The 20,457-nt window shown below is 50.2% G+C and overlaps 1 protein-coding gene across 6 annotated transcripts in view; it reads right to left on the minus strand.

Annotated features, from left to right (window-relative positions):
• The window catches only part of Btbd9 (BTB domain containing 9), a 432,359-nt gene that overhangs the window by 13,225 nt on the left and 398,677 nt on the right, over positions 1-20,457 (minus strand). For all 6 annotated transcript variants that reach the window (XM_045155929.1, XM_004649530.2, XM_045155925.1 and 3 more), the window contains one exon: positions 3,961-4,039. In XM_045155929.1, the coding sequence (XP_045011864.1) occupies positions 3,961-4,039 (79 nt within the window). The remainder of the gene's footprint in view (positions 1-3,960; positions 4,040-20,457) is intronic.

A 20,457-nucleotide genomic window follows, 5' to 3' on the forward strand; every position in this document is an offset into this window, starting at 1 on the left:
TGCCCGGTGCCTGCTGCAGGTGGAGATGACACTACCTCTCCTCATGACACAAAGGTCCTGAAGGCCGTCCACAGTCAAAGCCACCAACGCCATCTTCAGCACGGCCATCGACCTGGCAGGAGCTGTGCAGCTCCTTGTGAGCAGGAGCCCTGCCATGCCGTATTGAGGACAAGGTCACTCTTCAAGATCACTCTTCTGCAGCCCTTTCCATTGCCCACAACCCCAGGCTCCCGCTGGAGAACTTTCCTATAAAAAATACTCCAGAACGTTCTCTCAGACACAGGCTAGCAAGAAGCAGCAGACACATCTTCGGTCCTTTCACCAGCTTGCATTGGTCCACAGGCTAGATCTGGGGAAACTCAGCTGGAGTTCACTGATGTAGGCTCGCGCCTTTGTCATTCTGCTAAGGTGACTAGCAAGTGACAAGAAGGGGGACTGAGAAGAGAGTCAGGCTCTGCAGTGGGACTCATGGCCTAGCTTTTACCCTTCACGGCCAGGAGGACTCGGGCCTCAGAGCAGGCCAGCAGTGGAGGTGGAGAAGTGATGTTCTGTGCTGGCCGCTGCCTAGAGAAGCAGAGACAGAGGTCCCCAGAGTGTCAGGGGAAAGGTGGGAAACAGGTATGTGGGAGGCAGGCGGGACAGCAGAAGGCAGGGCACGTCGTGTCCAGCTGCGCTGACGAGGGCGGTGCCGAGGACACGGGGGCAGAGGCCACGGGAGGAGGGGGCTTCAGGAGGAGGGGCTGCGTGCCAGGAGCTACGACTGCAACTGAAATGTGGACGTGTGTGGTGCTCACAGAGGACACCGAGACAGACGCCAACAGCACCACGCACTCCCCAGGGACAGGCTGGCCGGTGCAGGAAATGGGAAGTGTGCTCAAACGGGTGACCGCAAGGCTGCTGCCTGGGAACTGCTCAAATCTGAGGGAAGTCGCAGGAGGGCCTTGTGGACCCAGGCCAGCCAGATCTGCTGAGGGCACAAAATCCCACCCTGCCTTCCCGGGGAGAGGCTTCCACTCCACTGGTCTTTGTTCTGCTTCCTAAGACAGCTGGTTGTCTGGAGGTCAAAGCTATACCTAGGGTCAGCATTGTTAAGTGGCCAAATCACTGGGCTCCTGGCCATGTGAGACTACTCGGTTTCTAAACAGTAGGCAGGCAGCTCTGGCCATGCACACTGACCAGGCCACCTTGTCCACAACCAACCAACCATCTCCTATGACTGTTTCTTCACTCTCAGGAGTGCCCCTCCACACACAGGACCCCTCTCCATGGCTCGCGGGGTGAGGCAGTGCAGGGCTGGGCCAGTGCGATCACGCCCCTCCTCTGCGCCCGCCGTCCGCCTTCTCGTGGCGAGAACAAACCCACTGTGCTCCTGAGGTCAGCACAAAGTCTTAAGCTCACAAGCTCTGGGAAGCCCAAGGGAAACAAGTCCTGACAACACACCGTTCCAGGCTGAGGGCCCGTGCCTGCCTCCAGACTCCTGCCACCTGAGGCAGGGCCCGGTGACATGGGAGGGGGTGCCGAGTTCACACTCACTCGCTTTCTGAGGGTGTGCTCCAAGGAAGGCCATGGGAGGGCAGAAGGAGAAGAGAGCCCTGCTAACAGCCAGGCTCCGGGGCTACTCTGGCCCCAGATGTCCAGCAGCCCAGCAAGGGCAGGCTGGGGAAACCCTATTTCCCTACTCATGACATCAGCTGACTGCCATGGGGCCACAGAGCACAGCCGTGCTGGACTTCCATCCCCAGGCTCCTTTTCCTGGCTGCACCCCACGGACTACCTCAGCTCCACCCTAGGACTGTCCTCAAGGAGCCCTGCCCTCTTGGCCCTGAACCCTCCTCCTTACCACTTCTCACTTCTGCTGTTCTGGGCAAGTGGCACTGCTTCTTCCAAAAGCCATCCAGAACCCAGCACGGGGCTGCAAGGGACCTTCTCTCTGGAGTGTGCCATGCCCTGTGTGCCCTTCCTGTGCCTTCTGTGCTCTGAGAACGACCGCTCATGGGCACGTCCTATGCTCTGTTCATCATGTACCTAACGACTGACGATGTCTCCCCACTGGCAACACTAGGTCGAGCTGTGTCTTCCTGAGCGAGAACTGACTGTGCAAGGCACTCGTCAGCCAAGTGAAGCCAGCAGCCAGGTCAGGGGACCACCCCCACTCAAGCTGGCCCCAAGGGGCTGGGCCCCACCTGAAGACAAGACACTGCACTACGCCTCCTGAGCGGTGGCAGAAGGTGCTCAAGAGCGGCTCTGGCTCCATGTCACTGGTCAATGAGTGACAGCGCTGAGCCCGAGGGAGAGCCCACCAGACTCTCCGCCGGTCCGCGGCCTTTTCCCACTTGAGCATCCCTTCTGCTCGAACATTCCGTTTACGAGCTCCTCAGGCCTGGAAGCATAAAACTCGCCTTCTTTTTGTGGGGCAGGGGAGGTATTTTGTAGGAAGAACTTTAAGAGAAAAACATTTTAATTACTTACAAAGACAAACTTCCCCTCTCTCAAAGTTAGCAATACACGCGTAGTTAAACCATCTTGTGTGATAAGAAGAAAAGACGGAATTGGGCAAATTTCTACAACTACTATGGGCTGGGGAACAAATATATATTAGTAAAAAGTGAAAGATTTATATAATCTGAAGAGAAACCAGAGTATCCAAATATATATTAGAATGCAGATTCAAATTTGCTGCTGAGCCAGGCGTGGTGGTGCCCACCTTTAATCCCAACATTGGGGTGGCAGAGGTAGGAGGATCACCGTGAGTTCGAGGCCACCCTGAGAATACAGAGTGAATTCCAAGTCAACCTGGGCTACAGTGACACCCTACCTCGAAAAACCAAAAAAAAAACAAAAAAAAAAAAAATTGTTTCTGACACGTACGTCACACACAATAAATTGTTTTTTTTTTTTCCTACATGGTCTGTACAGACAGAGCTACAGACACGCAGCCTTGTTATGTAGCCCAGGCTGGCCTCAAAACTCTTGGCAATCCTCCTGGTTCACCCTCCCGAGTGTTAAGATGATAGATGTTCACCACCACACCTGGCTTACAGCCTAAGTTTTAGAATTCTTGAATTGTGCTATACAAAAGAGAAGCTGATTTACTATTATAATCTTATTTCATTTTGAAGGAGCTACTGTGTGGGGCTCTCCTTTTTATAAGCTCCTCTCTTCAAGAGCACAGTGTGCATGTAGGACATTACTATCCTTGGTAAGTAAAAAGGCAAAACAACTTCAAAGCATAACAATATCTTCACTTTTTACAGTCCTCTGTGAAGTGCCACACACACCCTGGTGCCCCTCAGACAGTGGATCCACAGGTCCAACTGTCGATGTGGCCGGCATTTTAGTGCTGGCCAGCAGCTGTTAAGTGAGCCCTGTGCTTCCACGCAGAAAGCCACCGCTGTCCTCCGCAGCCTTGCTGGCCCGTGGGGCTCTCCTATGTGCTGGGAGCTCTTGGCCAGGGCAGTCCTGCAGTCTGCAGGACGCACGTCAGACCCAGAGCCCTCTGGTGCCAAAGCTCAGGTCCTGGCAAGTTCCTTCTACTCTACAAGAAGAGGCGGGCATGTGGGAGCCCTTGTGTGGGCTCTCCTGTGCCAGGGATCTTCCCTTCTCAACACAAGCCTGCGCCAAGCACTTCAACATGGGGCTGAAGAGCGCACGGCATCTCAGCACAGGCCATGCGGCGGCCCTGGAGGCACAGTCCTTGGGAGAAGCAGCAAGGCTGTGGCCACGTTCAGGCTTCACCTTTCCCTCTTTAGTTCCCACCTCTACCCCTGTGTCTTCCACTTGACCAGAAGACCTTCTGTGGTGCACACATGACGTGTGGGATCGTGTCAAAGGTGAGAAGTCATAAGCAAACTGAGCCAACTGCCTAGGAAGGGCAGGACTCCCTTTGTACTCGGCAGCAGGCCACTCGCGGGCTCCACGTCACGTGGGTGTGGCAGCGGTCAGGACAGGCCCTCTCCTTACCTCATTTGCGGTGTTGTGTGTTCCCACGATTCGGATGAAGGAGGCGGGCTGCCTTTCAAAGGTGACTGACTGCCAGGACCTGGGAGAAAAGAACAGATGGTGCAGTTAGCCCTCTGGGTGTGGGCAGCGGGAGGGGTGGAGGAAGGTCGCCCCCTAATGGGGGTCTGCGGGAGGCAGGAACTACAGTGACTCAGGAGCTTGCATCTCACCTCTACAGTCTGACCTACAGACTGACAGTTCTTAGGAAGCCATCAGGAAACAGAGAGAAAGTGTAGGTCATGTTGCATGGCATCAAGAGTGCAACTGAACATCTACATCATCGAGCAGGAGCTTGAAGTAGGTTTCCTCACCTACGACAATGGCCAGGATGTGGCCTGCCTCACAGCTGCTGGAGGAGCAAGCAGGGGATCACTCACTGCAGTGAGTGAGCGGGCTGGGTCCTGGAGGGGAGTTTTGAGCAGGGCTGGGGTGTGGCTGCGTGAGGCCAGTCCCTACTGGGGCCTGGAGAAGCAGGGAACCAGGGATGGCGCCTGGGCAGGCAGATGCTCTGCAAGCCTCCACCCTTTGCTGCTTCTAAACACCCCATCTCAGGACTAACTCATCTCAGGCTGATCTACAAAGCAACCCCAATATCTTACAGACAATTCCTTCTCACGGGCAGCGCTGGGCCGCTTCACCTAGAAGGCAGCCGTGCGAGCCTGAGAGGAAGAGCCTTGCTCCCGGCCCCACGCTGTCTCGCATGAGCATGCACGGGAGGAACGTGGCCCCCCCCCCCGGCGGCAAGCTCCGACTGTATTTTGTGTATCAGCGTGAGGCGCTCCCAGTCGCTGCCACCCTGCATCCGCTCACACGGCGGAGACGCCAGCTGCTGCGAAGCTGTTTCCTGTAATCGTCTAATTACCAAGGAAGGCTAGCGGAGAAACACGTGTAGGTGCGGTTTGCCTTCCCCGTTGGTTTCGGGTGCTCGTCTTCTCTCTCTCCACGCCTCCCCCTGAGACCAACTCACTGCTGCCTGGACACCAGTCCTCTCAAGGTCATTAAAAAGTCATTACCATCCTGTGTGCAAAGGCTGGGCCTCCAGAAGCAGTATTCTTGAAGACAGAGTAAGAAAAATCACTCTCTCTGTAAAAACGCTATTATTCATCCATGGAGGTGGTGCACCTGACCACCCCAGAGCCAGCCTCTTTGCCTGCATCCCAATGGGAGACATGCATTCTCCTCAACTGGACCTGACCCAACCCACAGCTCTCTGGGTTGCCGGGGGAATTCTGAAGGGCTCTGGGGCTCCGCAAGCCTGATTGTCAATTCTGTGCTAAGCATTTTTCCTTCAGCAGACTGGGAAAATGGGGAAGTGAGGGAAGCTACGTGGGGTGACAGAGCTCACCCCATCCTGCTGCTTGCTTCTCAGATAACCTTGCAGGAAGGGGACTAGAACTAGGATATAAGTTGACAGCAGTCTATGACAACTAATGGGTGTGAGTCACAGTTTTCCAAAAGGTTGGAGTAGGGGGAGAGTTGAGTAGAGGGAATGAAGATCTTATTGTTCCCTTTCCAGCCCAGCGTCTATCATTGCTTCAGATCCTCGGGATTTTGGGTAGGACCGCACACAAAAGCGCTCAGGCCTCAACGCACATGGCTCCAGGTGCCTAGGCAGGCCTGCCTCTGCTGTAGAGCAGGAACTGGCTCTGCCTGTGGATCATTCTGCGCAGACAGGCCTTGCTCAGCCCACGCTCCCCACTGCCCTCTCCTCCCCTGCGTGGGCTTTTGCCTGGCAGGGGACTCTGGCAGGGCAGCAGCTGAGCAGGAGGGACCATCTGCAGAGTAATAAGATCAGAAGGTCTCAATTTAATACCAATCCTCCATTACATTGCATTAGTATCTAATCACATTAGAGTTCATTTTCACTAACACAGCCTGAGAGTTGAATATATGATCTCATTTCCAGCAGAAGTAGATACCAGTCCTAAGAGCAGAATGGAAAAGAGCTGCCTGGACATGGAGCAAGTGCCTCTCCTTCCAGTTACCAGACCCTCCTCCTGGTCACCCAAATGCTGCTGCTTGAGAAGAGGTGGCTTTGGACACGCAGTCTCTGACACACTGGGTCTCACCTGCAATCACTGTGACATTAGAGGAAATTGCTTGTGCTGAGATGCCAGAGCCAACATGCCAGTACCACTTGAGGCCGAGTCCCAAGCAGCACGTGACTCAGGACAATGGGAGGGCACGGGGCTGGCAGCCAGGCCAGGAGGAAGGGTCTGGAGTAAGGTCCAGAGGAGAGATGTGGTCTTTGCTCTCACAGCTCAGTACACACTACAAAACTTCAGCCTCAACCTGTACTCACTGCCAGAGCATCCTCACTCGAGGGGGCATCTAAATGATGTCCCCTGCTATCCAGCTGTGAACTGTGTCACATTCCTAAGTGCTCAGAGAGCCTGTGCAACAACTACCAAAGTGTTGATCAAGATTTCTGCTCTGCAAAGAAGAGTTTCAAGGCATTTACTTAACTCTTGAATTTATCTGTAATGTTTGAATTTGGAAGAATGCAAATGCTTGCATTGAAAAAATCCATTTCTACCTTGTCTACTCCCAAGAATTTGACAGAGTATGTGACTTGAGTGCCCGCACTCTAAGACATTTTCATGACACGTGAATGGTATCTTGAGCGGAGATCACTGGGGAAAGCCTGGTCCTCCATGGCTCTGTGGTTGATAGCTTGGACCTTGGGGCCAGGTCACCCAGGCAAGAATCTCAGCTTGAGGTCAGAGCAGTTCTGTGAGCAGAGTAAGCTGTTTAACTTCTCTGGAGCTCACTGTCCACAGGATCTGTAGCATGGGAACACTGTGACCAACTCTTCAAAATGTCTCTGTGAATATTAAGCATGTTAATAAATATTAAAAAAAAAAACAACTTACACTGGTGTCTCTGAAATGCTTCCAAGGACCTCACCGATGACGCATCAAGGTTGATGGTGCATCACTCAGTGACTACAGGGGCACCCAAGGTGAGCCCTGTTCCCGTTCTCTGAGGCACACAGGGAGCTGGGCTTCGGAGGGTGAGGCAAGTGTCTGAGAGTGCACTCCTGCACTCAGCAGCTGTGGAGTGTGATGAGTATCTGTGCAAGGGTGTGCTGCCTTTAAGAACTTCACACTCACTGGGTAGATCAAGCGTCCTTCCACGCTAATCAGAGAACAAGAGTAGAAACAGCACAGTGGTCCCAGCTGACAAAGTGGCAGAATTCCAAACCCCAGCTTGTAACCAGTCATATGATGCTGGGAAGTCATGTTTGAAAAGAACCATACTTATAATTATGACCAGATTCCAAGGGCCACCTACAAACTCAACTCATAATGAAGCTTTGTCTGAAGCATTAAAAAAGGGCAAAAAATTATGTTACCATAGTGGTAATTAAACCAGTCAGAAAAACAAGGGATTAAACAATCTTCCTAAAGCCCTTGCTAGAGGAATAAGAATTAATCACTTCTGTGAACAGAAAGTCTTGAGCTATAAGCTAGACACAGTGGATGGAAAAGTGGGCCACGCTGACATTCTGGGAGCCCAGCTCGCTCACAGACCATTGAGTGGCCCTCCCTGACGTGCCGAAAACATGGCTCGCTCACAGACCACCGTGTGGCCCATCCTGACTTGCCGAAAGTCCAGATTGCTCACAGACCACTGAGTGGCCCACCCTGATGTGCCAAAAGTCAAGCTCACTTATAGACACTGAGTGGCCCACCCTGACGTGCCGAAAGTCCAGATCGCTCACAGAGACCTGATGCAGCCATCAGCAGTGACATGAGTCCCATTTTAGAGCTGAGGAAACTGAGGCAGAGGGAAGACAAGCATGCTGCAGTACTTCCAGGCTAGTTGCCAGGTATACAGTTATAAACATGAGTTTGTTTCTTTCTACTAAAGTGCACATGGGAGAACTTTCAGAGAACTCAGGCTGGGCACTGACTACCCCCTGGGTTCTACTTCCTGGGCCCCAGAGTATTACTGATGCCTCACTTACAGGTGTGTCCTGACCCCAGGACAAAGGATCACATGGCCAAGGTTAAGTTGTAGGACTCACATGTGGACCATGTGCTGACCACAGAAAAACAACTGTCCCTTGAAGTCCCATTTCCCATGTAGAATGGTACAGTTCTTAATATGTAGTTAACATAACAAGTATGGAACCAGAACACACAGGAGTAGGGCACATGACAGGACAAAGAGACTGTTGGCTTTACTAGTGTTCCTAATTTACTTACTTACATGTTTGAGGTGCTAGGGATGGAGCCCAGGGGCCTGTGCATGACGGACCAGGACTCTCCCGCTGAACCATGCCCCAGCTCCACTAGCAAGTCTTTCCTTTCCCGCCTGTGGTGATCTGGAAAGGAGAAGCCCTTCAGCTCCCTCCAGAAACAGTAATAAGTGGAGCCAGATCCAAGCCAATCCTTAAGAAGCCAGGTCTAGGGGTAGCAGCACACAACTTATTATGTCATTCAGAAAACTGGAGCAGGCCATATAAACACAGGGAAGAAAGGGGCAAATAACAAACATGGAGGCCACAGGCCAGAGCTATGTTACACAGAGCTGTATTACAAAGATGACATGACAGCTAGTCCAGACAGCGTGGTGGCCAGTGTATCACAGCCTATGTGGTGGCCCGGCCAGCGCATCTACAGAGCTGTATTACGGCAGTATGTCGTGTGACGGCTTAAGACCACCGCAAATCAGCCAGGACCAACACGACAACGGAGACAAACACTAACTACCCTCGGCTTCACTGTGGTGGATTCCTACCTGTAGAACCAATCACTCCCACCAAGGAGCAAATGTCAAGACTAGTTCCCAAACTCCACATAAAGACAGAAAAAGGAAGTCATCCTTATTGTGAGAAAAATCCCACCCACTCCTGGAATCCCCCAACTTTTCTCTGCCTTAACTCACGAATAACCCTGCCCTCCATTAGCGCTGGCCGGGCGGAGGTGCCCAAATGCAGGTCCTGCACTTCCCCGAGTGTCTTCCAGTACGCCCGCACTGTTTCAGCTGTGCGCGCATTCTCCCTGTGCCGGTGACAAGAACTGCGAAGCACCAGGGACTTTACTCTACTCTACCTCTGAGACTTCCCCAGTCTTCACCACTGGCAACGAAACTACACGTTACTCATGAAAATGTACGTACGCAGTAAGTATTTTTAAATATTCTGGAAGCTTGTGTGCTGAAGTCAAGCCAGCGCCTGTCTCAGGAGAGAGTATGGAAGGGGCCTGCTGATGGGAACAAAGGAGACTTCGACGCCAACTGCAGCATTTCATTTCTTTGATTAAAATAAAAAGTACTTAGAAGTGTATGTGAAAAATACTAAGTATGGTCAATTCTGGGCAACGAGAATGTGAGTGAATGTTATATTACTTTTATTCTTTGTGTATTTTAAATAGCTCTTGAAATTCACCCAGGAGAGAAGAAAGGGATCAAAACAGTGTCTGTTTCCTGAGGAAGAACTTGCTAAGCTGGAATTAACCGAGCTGCAAATGTAAAAATTCAGGTGTGGAGGGGACCCTACCACTGGCTGCTATTTGCCAGGCGGGGCTGCAGATAGCGGTGTGTTTTGTCTCAAGTGAGGACAAGAGAGCCACCAGGTACAGAAGGGTACAAACGTGCCATCTGTGGGGATAGACCAAACTTTTTTTTTAATCCAAGGTGATAAGAGCTGGCTGAGAACCATTCTCCACCTCAGCCTGGTCCTCCTTCAGTTGTAGGACCTGTGTCAAGGGGACCCAGTCTTTTCTGTCTGTTATAAGCAAACACAATGCAGGACCTTCCGGAACATACCTGTGAGACGTGAGCATGGAGTTCAGAAGCATTTGCTACGCCTGGCCAGACTGTATGGCAAAGTGAACCCATGGCTTAAGTCTTTGCTCCTTCCACAGATGCGGTTCTAAAGAACTGACAGTATTATATGCCCCAGTGAACACGCACTGCAGAGTTCACACCGAGATGGACGAATGGACACACCCACAGATGAAGAGATCCCGCACCTCAAGACAAGCAGGAGGCCTGGCACTGCAGAACTCTAGGAGGCTCAGATCTGAGCCACCAGCCAGCCAATCCAGTGATGAGGACAGACGCAGTCAAGAGGACTAGCTGAGCTGGTGACAGGAGCAGACACTCCTTTCCTGCATCCAGGCAGTTGGGGACGGCCCTGCCTTTTGACAGGAGACATATTTCACTCTGGAGGCCCGAAATAGAGAAAGTATGGCCTCTGGGGGCAGCAGGCCCAGTGGAAGGAGGGATCCTTCAAGGTGGAGGGGCTGAGCAGGACTATCCCAGTGGTGCCACTCTGGGTCTCCCTTCCTCCTCCTGCTCTCAGGACCCTGCGCTGTGGGCTCACACCTGGCCAAGGGACTGCAGGTCTGCTCTCAGGACCCTGCGCTGTGGGCTCACACCTGGCCAAGGGACTGCAGGTCTGCTCTCAGGACCCTGCGCTGTGGGCTCACACCTGGCAAAGGGTCTGGAGGAAAGACCTAGAGTCACCCAGCAGCCTTCCTGCTCCTTTTCCGCCCTCCTTCCTTCAATTAATATCACTTACAGGAAACAGACTTTGGGACTAGAACAGGGGACATAGACTCTGCCCTCAAGGAGCTTGTATCCTAGTAGAGGGACCCACACAAGTTGAGGCACTATGGGCAAAATACTGCACCGTAAGCAAATGAGGGGGTTTTAGAGGGTGCACCTGTGTGGGGTCTTGCTGGTAAAGCTGTTTTATTGGACACACTCTTGTGGGGGTCTTGCTGGTAAAGTGCCAGCTGAGATACCTGTTTACATGGAGAGAGCCATGTCAAACTTGAATATTATTCTAGTGAGAAGCATGGGGGGGCGTTGTGGTATGGTGCTCTTACTGAGGGTCAAGAGTCTCCCACAGTGATGTGTTAGTCCCTGTCTGACAATTGTGAGTGGTGTCCACAAACCCATCTGCAGACACAAGACTTCCTGATGTCTGGTGTTTAAGGGTGAAGAGTCCATCAAGCATCCCCAAAGAAGGCTCGAGTATGGAAGACGGCAAGCAAACAGCGGAGAAAATAACTCAGGGCTAGAGATACAACCTGGTAAGCAGGAGAGGACTTGAGGAAAAACCCTGTCATCTGCACAGAGAGAAAACAAAGGAACAGCATACCCTTGAATAATGATAACATGATAGGAGAAAGGGACCTTTGGAAAACAAGGCAGTACTCTTGTAAATTAAAACTATAAGCTGAGATAAATAATTCAAGAAAAGCGGTTGGAAAACTTAAGTGCAGGAAATTTCTCAGAATGTCAACAGAAAGCCAGAGGGAATGAGAGGCTCCGCAGAGAAGACCCACTCTCAGTTCAAGGCCCAGTCAGAAGGAGCAGAGAAGCACGGGCACAGGAGCTGCTGAAGACACACGAGGAAGTTTCCTGGGGACAAAGAGCAGGTTTCCAGGTCACTGAGCCTCTGAGAAGACACCAAAGCAGGCTCCGCTCCTGGGAAACTTCAGGTCCACACAGGCTTTCTCAGAAGCAACTCCACGAGCGAGAAGATAGCAGAGCTCTTCTTCCAAATGCTCGCTGAGAGCTGCTGCCTGGCCAAGCTGCCATTCGACTGTGAGAAAGACAGAATGAAGTCACTTCCATTCAGGGCACATCTCTATATAGTTACCTCCAATGCATTGCAAAGGAAGCACCTCAACAAAGACAAGTTATAGGAGGCAGAGAACACAGGAGCTGACATGGCAGAGGCAAGTGGAGGTCCCTGGATGATAGATGGGTGGGAGGCCAAGGAGACACCAGTTCCCACCGACTGGGAAAGCTCTAAGGGGACTCCAGGGAAGAAGAAATTGTGTGGCTCCTACAAAAGGCAGAAAAAGCAGCTAGGAAATCAGTTCATGATAGGATATAAAAAATTAAGGTTTTTTTCCTCTGAGAACAAAGATGAACAGGGTGTACCACCAATGCCAACACCACTTGAGAAGAAAATCTGTGAGCTAACAAACAGGAAAGGCTGGTGTGTATACTTACCAGGGAAGGCAATAAAGTTTACCTTTGAAAGTAGGAAGACAATAGATAATTCTGGAAATAGAAATAAGAAATGGCAGAAATACACTGACATGGCTCAGCAGTTCAAAGCCTGCCAGCCCAAGTTCAATCCTAGTGCCCACACAGAGCTGCCTACAAAATGGCTCGTTTCTGGGGTTCATTTGCAATGGCGAGAAGCCCTAGTGTCAGGCTGGAGAGATGCCTTAGTGGTTAAGACACTTGCCTGCAAAGCCAAAGGACCCAAGTTCAATTCCCCAGGACCCATGTAAGCCAGATGCACAAGGGGGTGCATGTGTCTGGAGTTTGGTTGCAGTGGTTGGAGGCCCTGGTACACCCATTATCCCTCTCTCAAATAACACACACACAGAGAAAAATAATTAAACAAAAATATTTATTTGCAAGCAAAGAGGGAGGGAGAAAGAGAGAGCAGGAATGGGCACACCAGGACTTCTTTTTTATTTATTTATTTATTTATTTATTTATTTATTTGAGAGCGACAGACACAGAGAGAAAGACAGGTAGAGGGAGAGAGAGAATGGGCGCGCCAGGGCTTCCAGCCTCTGCAAACGAACTCCAGACGCGTGCGACCCCTTGTGCATCTGGCTAACGTGGGTCCTGGGGAACCGAGCCTCGAACCGGGGTCCTTAGGCTTCACAGGCAAGCGCTTAACTGCTAAGCCATCTCTCCAGCCCACACCAGGACTTCTTGCCAGTGCAAATGAACTTCAGGTGCATGTGCCAAGCAAACAGAAAGAAAGCACAAAAGCAAAGAGTTTGGAAATTAAAATTAAAGTATAGACCAAAAGGGAGGTAGAAAGGGGGTGGAAATGTTCATCTGACTATCAGAGACTGTAGGTAGGGTCACTTTGGCACCTAGCTAGAAGTATGATGTGGCACATGTCCAGTGAGCACACGCTGCCTGGCCTGCAGAGCTGGCGGCCCTCCCGTGCTTCAGTGGATGATGGCTCAGTGAATGATGGCACATTCTGCTGTCCCCATGATGGAAGAATAGGCAGCTGGAGAAGGCGCACAGGTGAGCTCAACAGAGCTCCAAGAGACACAAAGATCTGTATTAAAAATATGCACATTTTTTAAAAAGAAACTATCTCTTGAAAAAGATGGATGTGAAGCAGACATTTTATTGTCTGTGGACTTTTATTTGGAATCCATATTAAGTGCATTTCCTTTAGATATATTAAGTTTTCAAAATGTTAAAGGTTTTCTAAACATAAAAGTAGACAAGGAGTTGCCTTTGGGCAGAGGGCCTTGGGGTGGGGAAAAGTGATCAGGAAATGACTGCTTTTAAAAAAAAATAAATCCTAGGGTTCTATTTGAATGTGAAAAGTAATGCCATGTATGTACTTGATAAACAATTTAAAAAAGTTAAAAGTTAAAAACAAAACAAAACCAAGGCTGGGCATGGTGGCTATGCCTATAGTTTTAGCACTAAGGAAGCTGAGGTAGAAGGATCACTGTGAATTCAAGCCAGCCTAGGCTATAGTAGTTTCAGATCAACCTCTGCGCTACAGTGAGACCCTGCCTCAAATATAACAACAACATGGAACACTCAGGAGTCACAGATTGTTACTAGAAAAATTTCAGTGCCAGGGATGGGATACTTTCCAGTGAGTTGTTGGCCAGGGAGTTCCCTGATGCCCCCAAAACATTACAGGCCATTGCCAAGGCCCTTGGTTTCCCACCAGGAATAGATGGTAAGACCCTATCGCTGAAGTCTTCACATACTTGGGCTGCAAGGCCACTGAGAAATCCTGCTGGAGCTGAGCTGAGCTGAGCTGAAAACCTCCTTCATGTAGACCAGCTGACAGAAAAATCCACACTGCATGCAGTTCAATGGCAGAGAGAGAAATCACCAGTGGAGATACTCAACAGTGGACACTGCAAGCCTTATATATGGCCAAATAGGCCAAATGAGCCAATGGGTGCAACAGTGGCATGTCTGTTATGGGGGAACCAACCACCCTCTAATTTGACTGGAGGCCCGCTCCATGGGAGGGAATATATCTCTGATACTGAAAGCCTACAACAGGGGTAGTCATTAGCCCTAGAAGTGTAACATCTGCTGCTATCTGTCTAAATGTATGTACTATGCTCACCAAACTGCCAAATAAGCACTTCTCTTAATGTTCATACCCAAATATTAATGCTACTCTCACTTTTGGTTAGAGAACCTTCTCTTTTTCAGACGGCAGTGACCTTGGGATGACTCAGAAGGCACCACGGTGCTGAGAAGAAGTGACAGAGGAATGCTCAGCACTAAAATATCTCTATCACTCCTTCCAAGGCTCAGGGTCCATTGCAGAAGAGGTGGTAGAAAGAATGTAAGAGCCAAAGGCAGGGTAGGACTCCTTACAATGTGCCCCTCCAGACACAAAATGACCTCACAGTGCCTGACACTACCTACATAAGACCATCATAATAGGAGGAAAAGATGATATCAAAATAAAAGAGAGACTAATTGAGAGGGGGAAGGGATATGATGGACAGTGGAGTTTCAAAGGGGAAAGTGGAGGGAGGGAGGAAATTATCATGGGATATTGTTTACAATCATGGAAGTTGTCAATAAAAAAATTAATTAACAACAAAAAGAACAACCAAAACCAAAACTGAACAGAGCCAAAAAAGGCTGTGAAGCCTGCCATGCTGAGGAATGGAAGGGTTTGTGGAGACAATTTATTTACAACTGTCAGGAGCAGGTGAGAAGGCCAAAACAGAACTTTGGAAAAGATCTCTGAGCAGGGGGCTGTCCTATCAGCTGAGCTCCAGCAGTGACGTGGCGGCCTCTTCTAGCCCAGCGGTGCTGAGACATGACGTGTATTCGGGCGGAGAGTAAGCAAGGAGACTTGTGGGAAGACATGCATGACGGTTCTTTTTTTAAAAAAAATTTTTTTAATTTATTTATTTGAGAGCGACAGACACAGAAAGACAGATAGAGGGAGAGAGAGAGAATGGGCGCGCCAGGGCTTCAGCCACTGCAAACGAACTCCAGACGCGTGCGCCCCCTTGTGCATCTGGCTAACGTGGGACCTGGGGAACCGAGCCTCGAACTGGGGTCCTTAGGCTTCACAGGCGAGCTCTTAACCGCTAAGCCATCTCTCCAGCCCGCATGACGGTTCTTTACGACTGCACCTCTCATGCTGACCCCTTCATCTGCCTGCAGCCCTTCACGCACACGACTCCTTTTGTCTGGCTCACTGTTGTGATGGGCCAAGGATCACATTCATCTCTATAATATCTAAAGATGATCTATGGACTAGCGATGTAAGGAGGAGAGCATTTTCCACAACACTGGGTAACAGAGCAATCTGCCTGTTTCAGCAGCCCTTAAAGGGGGCTTTGCCCACTGGCTCCCCAGAGGAAGAGCTAAACACAGAGTGGTCTATACAGACACCAGCCCACAGGCTGACTCTCCCCTATCACAGTGCTCTGAGTCCCCCCCAGTGTCTGACAGCATCTAATGTGCTGTCTCAGTGGGCGGGCCTGGCTCTAACCCCAGGATAAGTCCTGCTTTGTATGACCCTCAGCTGGAGTTTACAGCAGCTTTACTATCCGCATCAACTGGGAGTTCTGCGCTCCATCCATTCTCCCCATGAGTCTGTCCATTCAGCAGCACTTGTTGAGAACCCTGTATGTGCCAGGCTTGAGAAAAATGGGACCCAGCATGTCTAACCCAACTCCAGCCCGAGGCAGCAGGACAGCTGTGGGTTGAGAGATCTGGGAACTAGGATGGCTGAGGTCTAAGCTGCCCATGGGAAGCACATGGATCTACTTTGCCAATTTACTGAGTAAAAGTTGAGTTAGCATCCACTTAAAAATTGCAAGATGTCACCGGGCATGGTGGTGCACACCTTTAATCCCAGCACTCGGGAGGCAGAGGTAGGATCACTGTGAGTTTGAGGCCAGTCTGGGATTATGGAGTGAGTGCTTGGACAGCCTGGGCCAGCGTGAGACATTACCTTGAAGAAAACAACAACAACAACAACAACAAAAATTGGGAGATGTCACATTAATGCGGATTTCTGGCTTCTCTAGAAAATCAGATTTGGTGATGTGACTGAGGCAATGGGCCCCAGCACTGGCTTGTGGGAGCCCCTCCCCTCTGGGGCCTGGTCTCGTAGCTCTGTTCTCTAAGTGACCCCACATACCCCTGGAACTAAGGAAGTAGCTGGGCTTCCACTGCCAGAGATAGAACACAGGCAGGGCTCAAATGGAGACTTTGAGATTTTAATTCTTCTACATAAAACTCACCAATTTCAAAATTCTTTGGAAATCTAGCACCAGAACAAATAATGTTTCAATGCTTTTTTTTTTTTTTTTTGCTAGGCAGGTCTCAAGCTAGCCTAGGCTGAGCTAGAACTGATCTTCCTGTGTCAGCTTCCTGAGTGCAGCGACCAAAGGTAAACACCACTACACCTGGCTTCAGTGTGCCAATCAGGACTCTGTGTCTCCATGCTCACTGCCACGTCTCGAGACAGGTACAGAGCGAGTGGTGGGAGCATGCAACAGCTGACCAGGTCCCTGGTCCCCACTACCTGCCTTCCCCTGGCTGCACTCAAGACGCCAGGTGCAAATGCACAGGGGATTGTCCACCCTCCTTGCACATCCAAAGCACCCATGAAGCCTTGAAACATGGCAACCCTGCACCATGCCCAGAGCAGCTAAAACTCAAAATTTAAGGTGGTCCTGGTATTGGGTCCCTTTTCATGTCCCTGGGGTATTTCAGTGAAGAGCAGGGCCCTGCCTTGGGGAGAGGAAGAAGTGGTGGTTAAGTAGCATCTTCTCTGCCGTGACCCTCCCGCCTGCCTTCCCTCAGGGACTCCTGGAGCAATGTCTTCTGCAGAGCGCGACGCAAGCCTTCTCCCAGCACACGAACGCACACTCGCTGCTCTCATCTCAGCCTGTCTGCGCATTGCCTTCTCGGCTTAGAGCATAATTTTCCCTTTTAGAGGCGTTTCCTTTTAAAGAGAAGGTCAGGACTCTCCCACCAGCCCCGCCTATGAGCTGAGCAGAAAGCATCTAATGCCTGTGGCTGCTACAGAAAGGTGTGTGTCCAGGGACATTCGTGGAGTGTTTGAGGATTGGTGTGGGGGGGTCTGTTTTCATACTCCACATCTTGCTCACCAGCCCCCCCAGCTCCCCACTCCCACTCCCTGCCATGGAGCACTCCTTGATTCCCCTAAGGGGATGCAGTAATTGATGATTAGCATTCCAAAGCTTGGCTTACATCCTGCTAGCCCGTCATAGTTAATTACATTTTAACTATATTCGTCTTCGATAATAGCACGAACATAATTTAGATAATTATCTCTCTCTCTCTTATTCTCTGACTCTGTCGGTCTCACTTAGAGCTCCTTGCAACAAAAATCGCCTTCCCGGCTCAAATACATAAACAGACTCTGGGGCCAAGTGCTTTCCTAGTTCCTGCAGCCACAGCTGTGCTGCACGCACGACGTCTGGAGAATGTGCAGGAGGACTGTGCTTCACCTGCCCTGCATTCACGTCTACTCGCAACCGGCGCTGAGTGTGTGCGCACGTGTGCACATGGTGCATGCAAACATCTGGGCAGAAGCCTGTGTGTGGCACAGACCCTGGGCAGTCTAGTCACACAGAGAATCTACAGGGCACCCTCCTGGCCTGGTAGGTCACTTTGACAAGGGTTAATGGCTTCCCTACAAATTTAAGCTTTGCTAAAAGTATTCTTTTTCATAGGGTTTCTGTCACACTTGAATCTACTAGCTGCTTCCAGGAGACTGTCAAGGATGAGGCAGGGATCTGAGACACACACAGTCAGGAGTCTAGGGCTTAGGGAGTCATGAGATGTCTGAGTCTCCTACCTAAGGACTGATCTTCTCTTCCCTACTCATGGCAAAAGGTAGGGGCAGTCACAAGAGCTAGGAAGAAAGGACCTCGGGAACCTTTGCTTAGTCATAGGAGCCGAGGGGAGGACCTCAGGACCCTTTGTTCCTTAGTTTTTATAATGAAGTTAGCATTATAGCCAAGGTCTTTTGAGATTTTATGTTGTAAAGTTCAGATATGTAAGATTTTGAGCCAATAAGGGGATCAGAAAGGAGATCAGAAATCCCCATGGAGTGTGTCAAGCTCAGGGTGAGCCTGAAAGACCTCAATGGGGCACTTCACAAGGCACAGTGTAACCACGAAGGCTGAGAGGACCCAGGCCCCAAATCGCTAGGCTCTACCCATATCCTTGGTGCTCTTGAATTAGGCTCCAATTTTATTTTTTTGTATAAAAACAATTCACTTTGAAGCCGGGCGTGGTGGCGCACGCCTTTAATCCCAGCACTCGGGAGGCAGAGGTAGGAGGATTGCTGAGAGTTCGAGCCCACCCTGAGACTACAGAGTGAATTTCAGGTCAGCCTGAGCCAGAGTGAGACCCTACCTTGAAAAACCAAAAAAAAAAAAAAAAAAACCAAAAAAAAAACAATTCACTTTGGTTCAAGCTTGTCTGTTGTTGAAGGATTATCTACTAGCTGGTGATCAGTCATCTTCTCCACACAGAAGGTTCTAGGACCACAGAGGCAAATCATTCTTTTCTTTTTCCTCTGAAGAATAAATACTACCAATTAGACCCTGAACCACTGGGGGATGCCTAGGAAGAGGCAAAATAGGAATGTGTGCAGTTAACAAATGAAGGAACATGTGGGCCTAATATTCTTGGCTGTCCCTGGAATTAAACACTTGAGACTAGACTCTAGTAGCAGGTGCAGGCCAACATTCTGCCATTATGTTAGTCTGACCCTTCTTTTTGTGTGCGCTGGTATTCAACCCAGGGCCTTGTGCATATAGCCACGTATAGGGTCTTGCTATATAACACAAGCTTGCCTCATACTGTGATCCTTCTGCCTGGAATTCTAAGTGTGTACCAAGTCTGACCCTTCTAATATGACTGGCCTACTATTGGCTCATGGGCAGAAGGGAACCCAGTGATGGCTGGCAAATGAGTTGTAACCTCTTGGCCGATTGGAAAAATTAGACACCACTCAAGGTAGTGACCAGGAGGCGCTGTGGAGCCTTGCTTATGGTGTGGCCCTCTGTGCAGAGCACAGGAATAGGGACTCCCCCACAGTACAGAGTCAGGGCTAATCACCTCCCTTCATCAACCTTGGCAGTTGGGTAGAGTGACTGGGACTCAGCAAGGGGTATGTCTAGCCCATGTGTGAAGTCCTTCCCAAGAACATGTGCTCCTTTGAGCCATGCCTATGTTTGGGTCAGAGGTCAGAGCAAGGGGGTGAGACCCGACTATGGGACATGAGCCTTCACTTGTTCTTGGCTGCTCATCCAGTATAGTCCTACATTTGGCCCCTGTGTGCCTAGTGTGGAGAACTGCTGGAATGTGCCTTAAATCTAGAAACAACCAGGGCCCAGGTCTCCACTGATCAGGGATGGGAGGGCCACCACATTTCTGCCAGCAGGCCTCCCTGCAGGGCGGAAGGGAGAGAGCAAATGCAGTTCACTGCTCCCAGCAGACAAGGCTCAAGGAAAGCAAGGAGGAAAGAAAGTGGCTGCTTCCTTTCTGCCTGCTTGGCCGAGGCTAGCTGTGAGACTGCTGTCACTGCCCTCCTCCTCCTCAGCTCCTGTGACTGCCCACCTGGCTCTCCAAGGAGCACTCGCCCTCCCAGGCTCCCACTGGAGATGTGAGAACCTGGTGTGGGCAGTAGCCAGTTTTCAAGTGTTGTGAATTTAACGATTTCCTACTGTTTTAAATACCAAAGGGATTTTGCACACAGTGAGGACTAAATGCTTCTGAGTTTCAGGTTTTCCGTATAGGGCTGCTCTTGTGGACAGCCAGAGGCCATGAAAAGTAAAGCCCAGTGCTGACCTCAGAAGCCCACCACAGCACATATGCAGCTAAGCAAACCAGTGGCCTTCCAAAAGGATCAACACACAATCTCACTTAAATCTGATTGGTTTTAATCCAGGTGTGGTGGTGCACGCCTTTAATCCCAGCACTTGGGAGGCAGAGGTAGGAGGATCGCCATGAGTTTGAGGCCACCCTGAGACTACATAGTGAATTCCAGGTCAGCCTGGGCTAGAGTGAGACCCTTCCTCAAAAAACAACAACAAAAATCTGATTGGTTTTATACCTAAGAATTACATTAAGGCCCTGTGGGTGTTCCCAATCTGATGATAAGCCAAAGTCATTTAGCACCTAATATGGGGAGTCAGTAAAAACTTAAAATAGTCTCCCCTCTTAGCCATTAAGGGCCTGATATTTGCAGTGGAAAGGATAAGAAATCAGGTGCACTGGGGAGAACTAAAAAAAAAAAAAAAAAAAAAAAATCTCCAGAGTCCAAAAGAAATGTTTCTTTATGATGAAAACTATTGCTCTTAGCACAGAGCCACCAAGATTAGCCTGGAGCCATTTAATGCACTAGAATCGCTGAATATGAATTCTGTAATAAAAAGGTGACAAGTGTTCCAGGCA

The sequence above is a fragment of the Jaculus jaculus genome, chromosome 8 (assembly GCF_020740685.1).
Source record: "Jaculus jaculus isolate mJacJac1 chromosome 8, mJacJac1.mat.Y.cur, whole genome shotgun sequence".
NCBI classification, from domain to species: Eukaryota; Metazoa; Chordata; class Mammalia; order Rodentia; family Dipodidae; genus Jaculus; species Jaculus jaculus.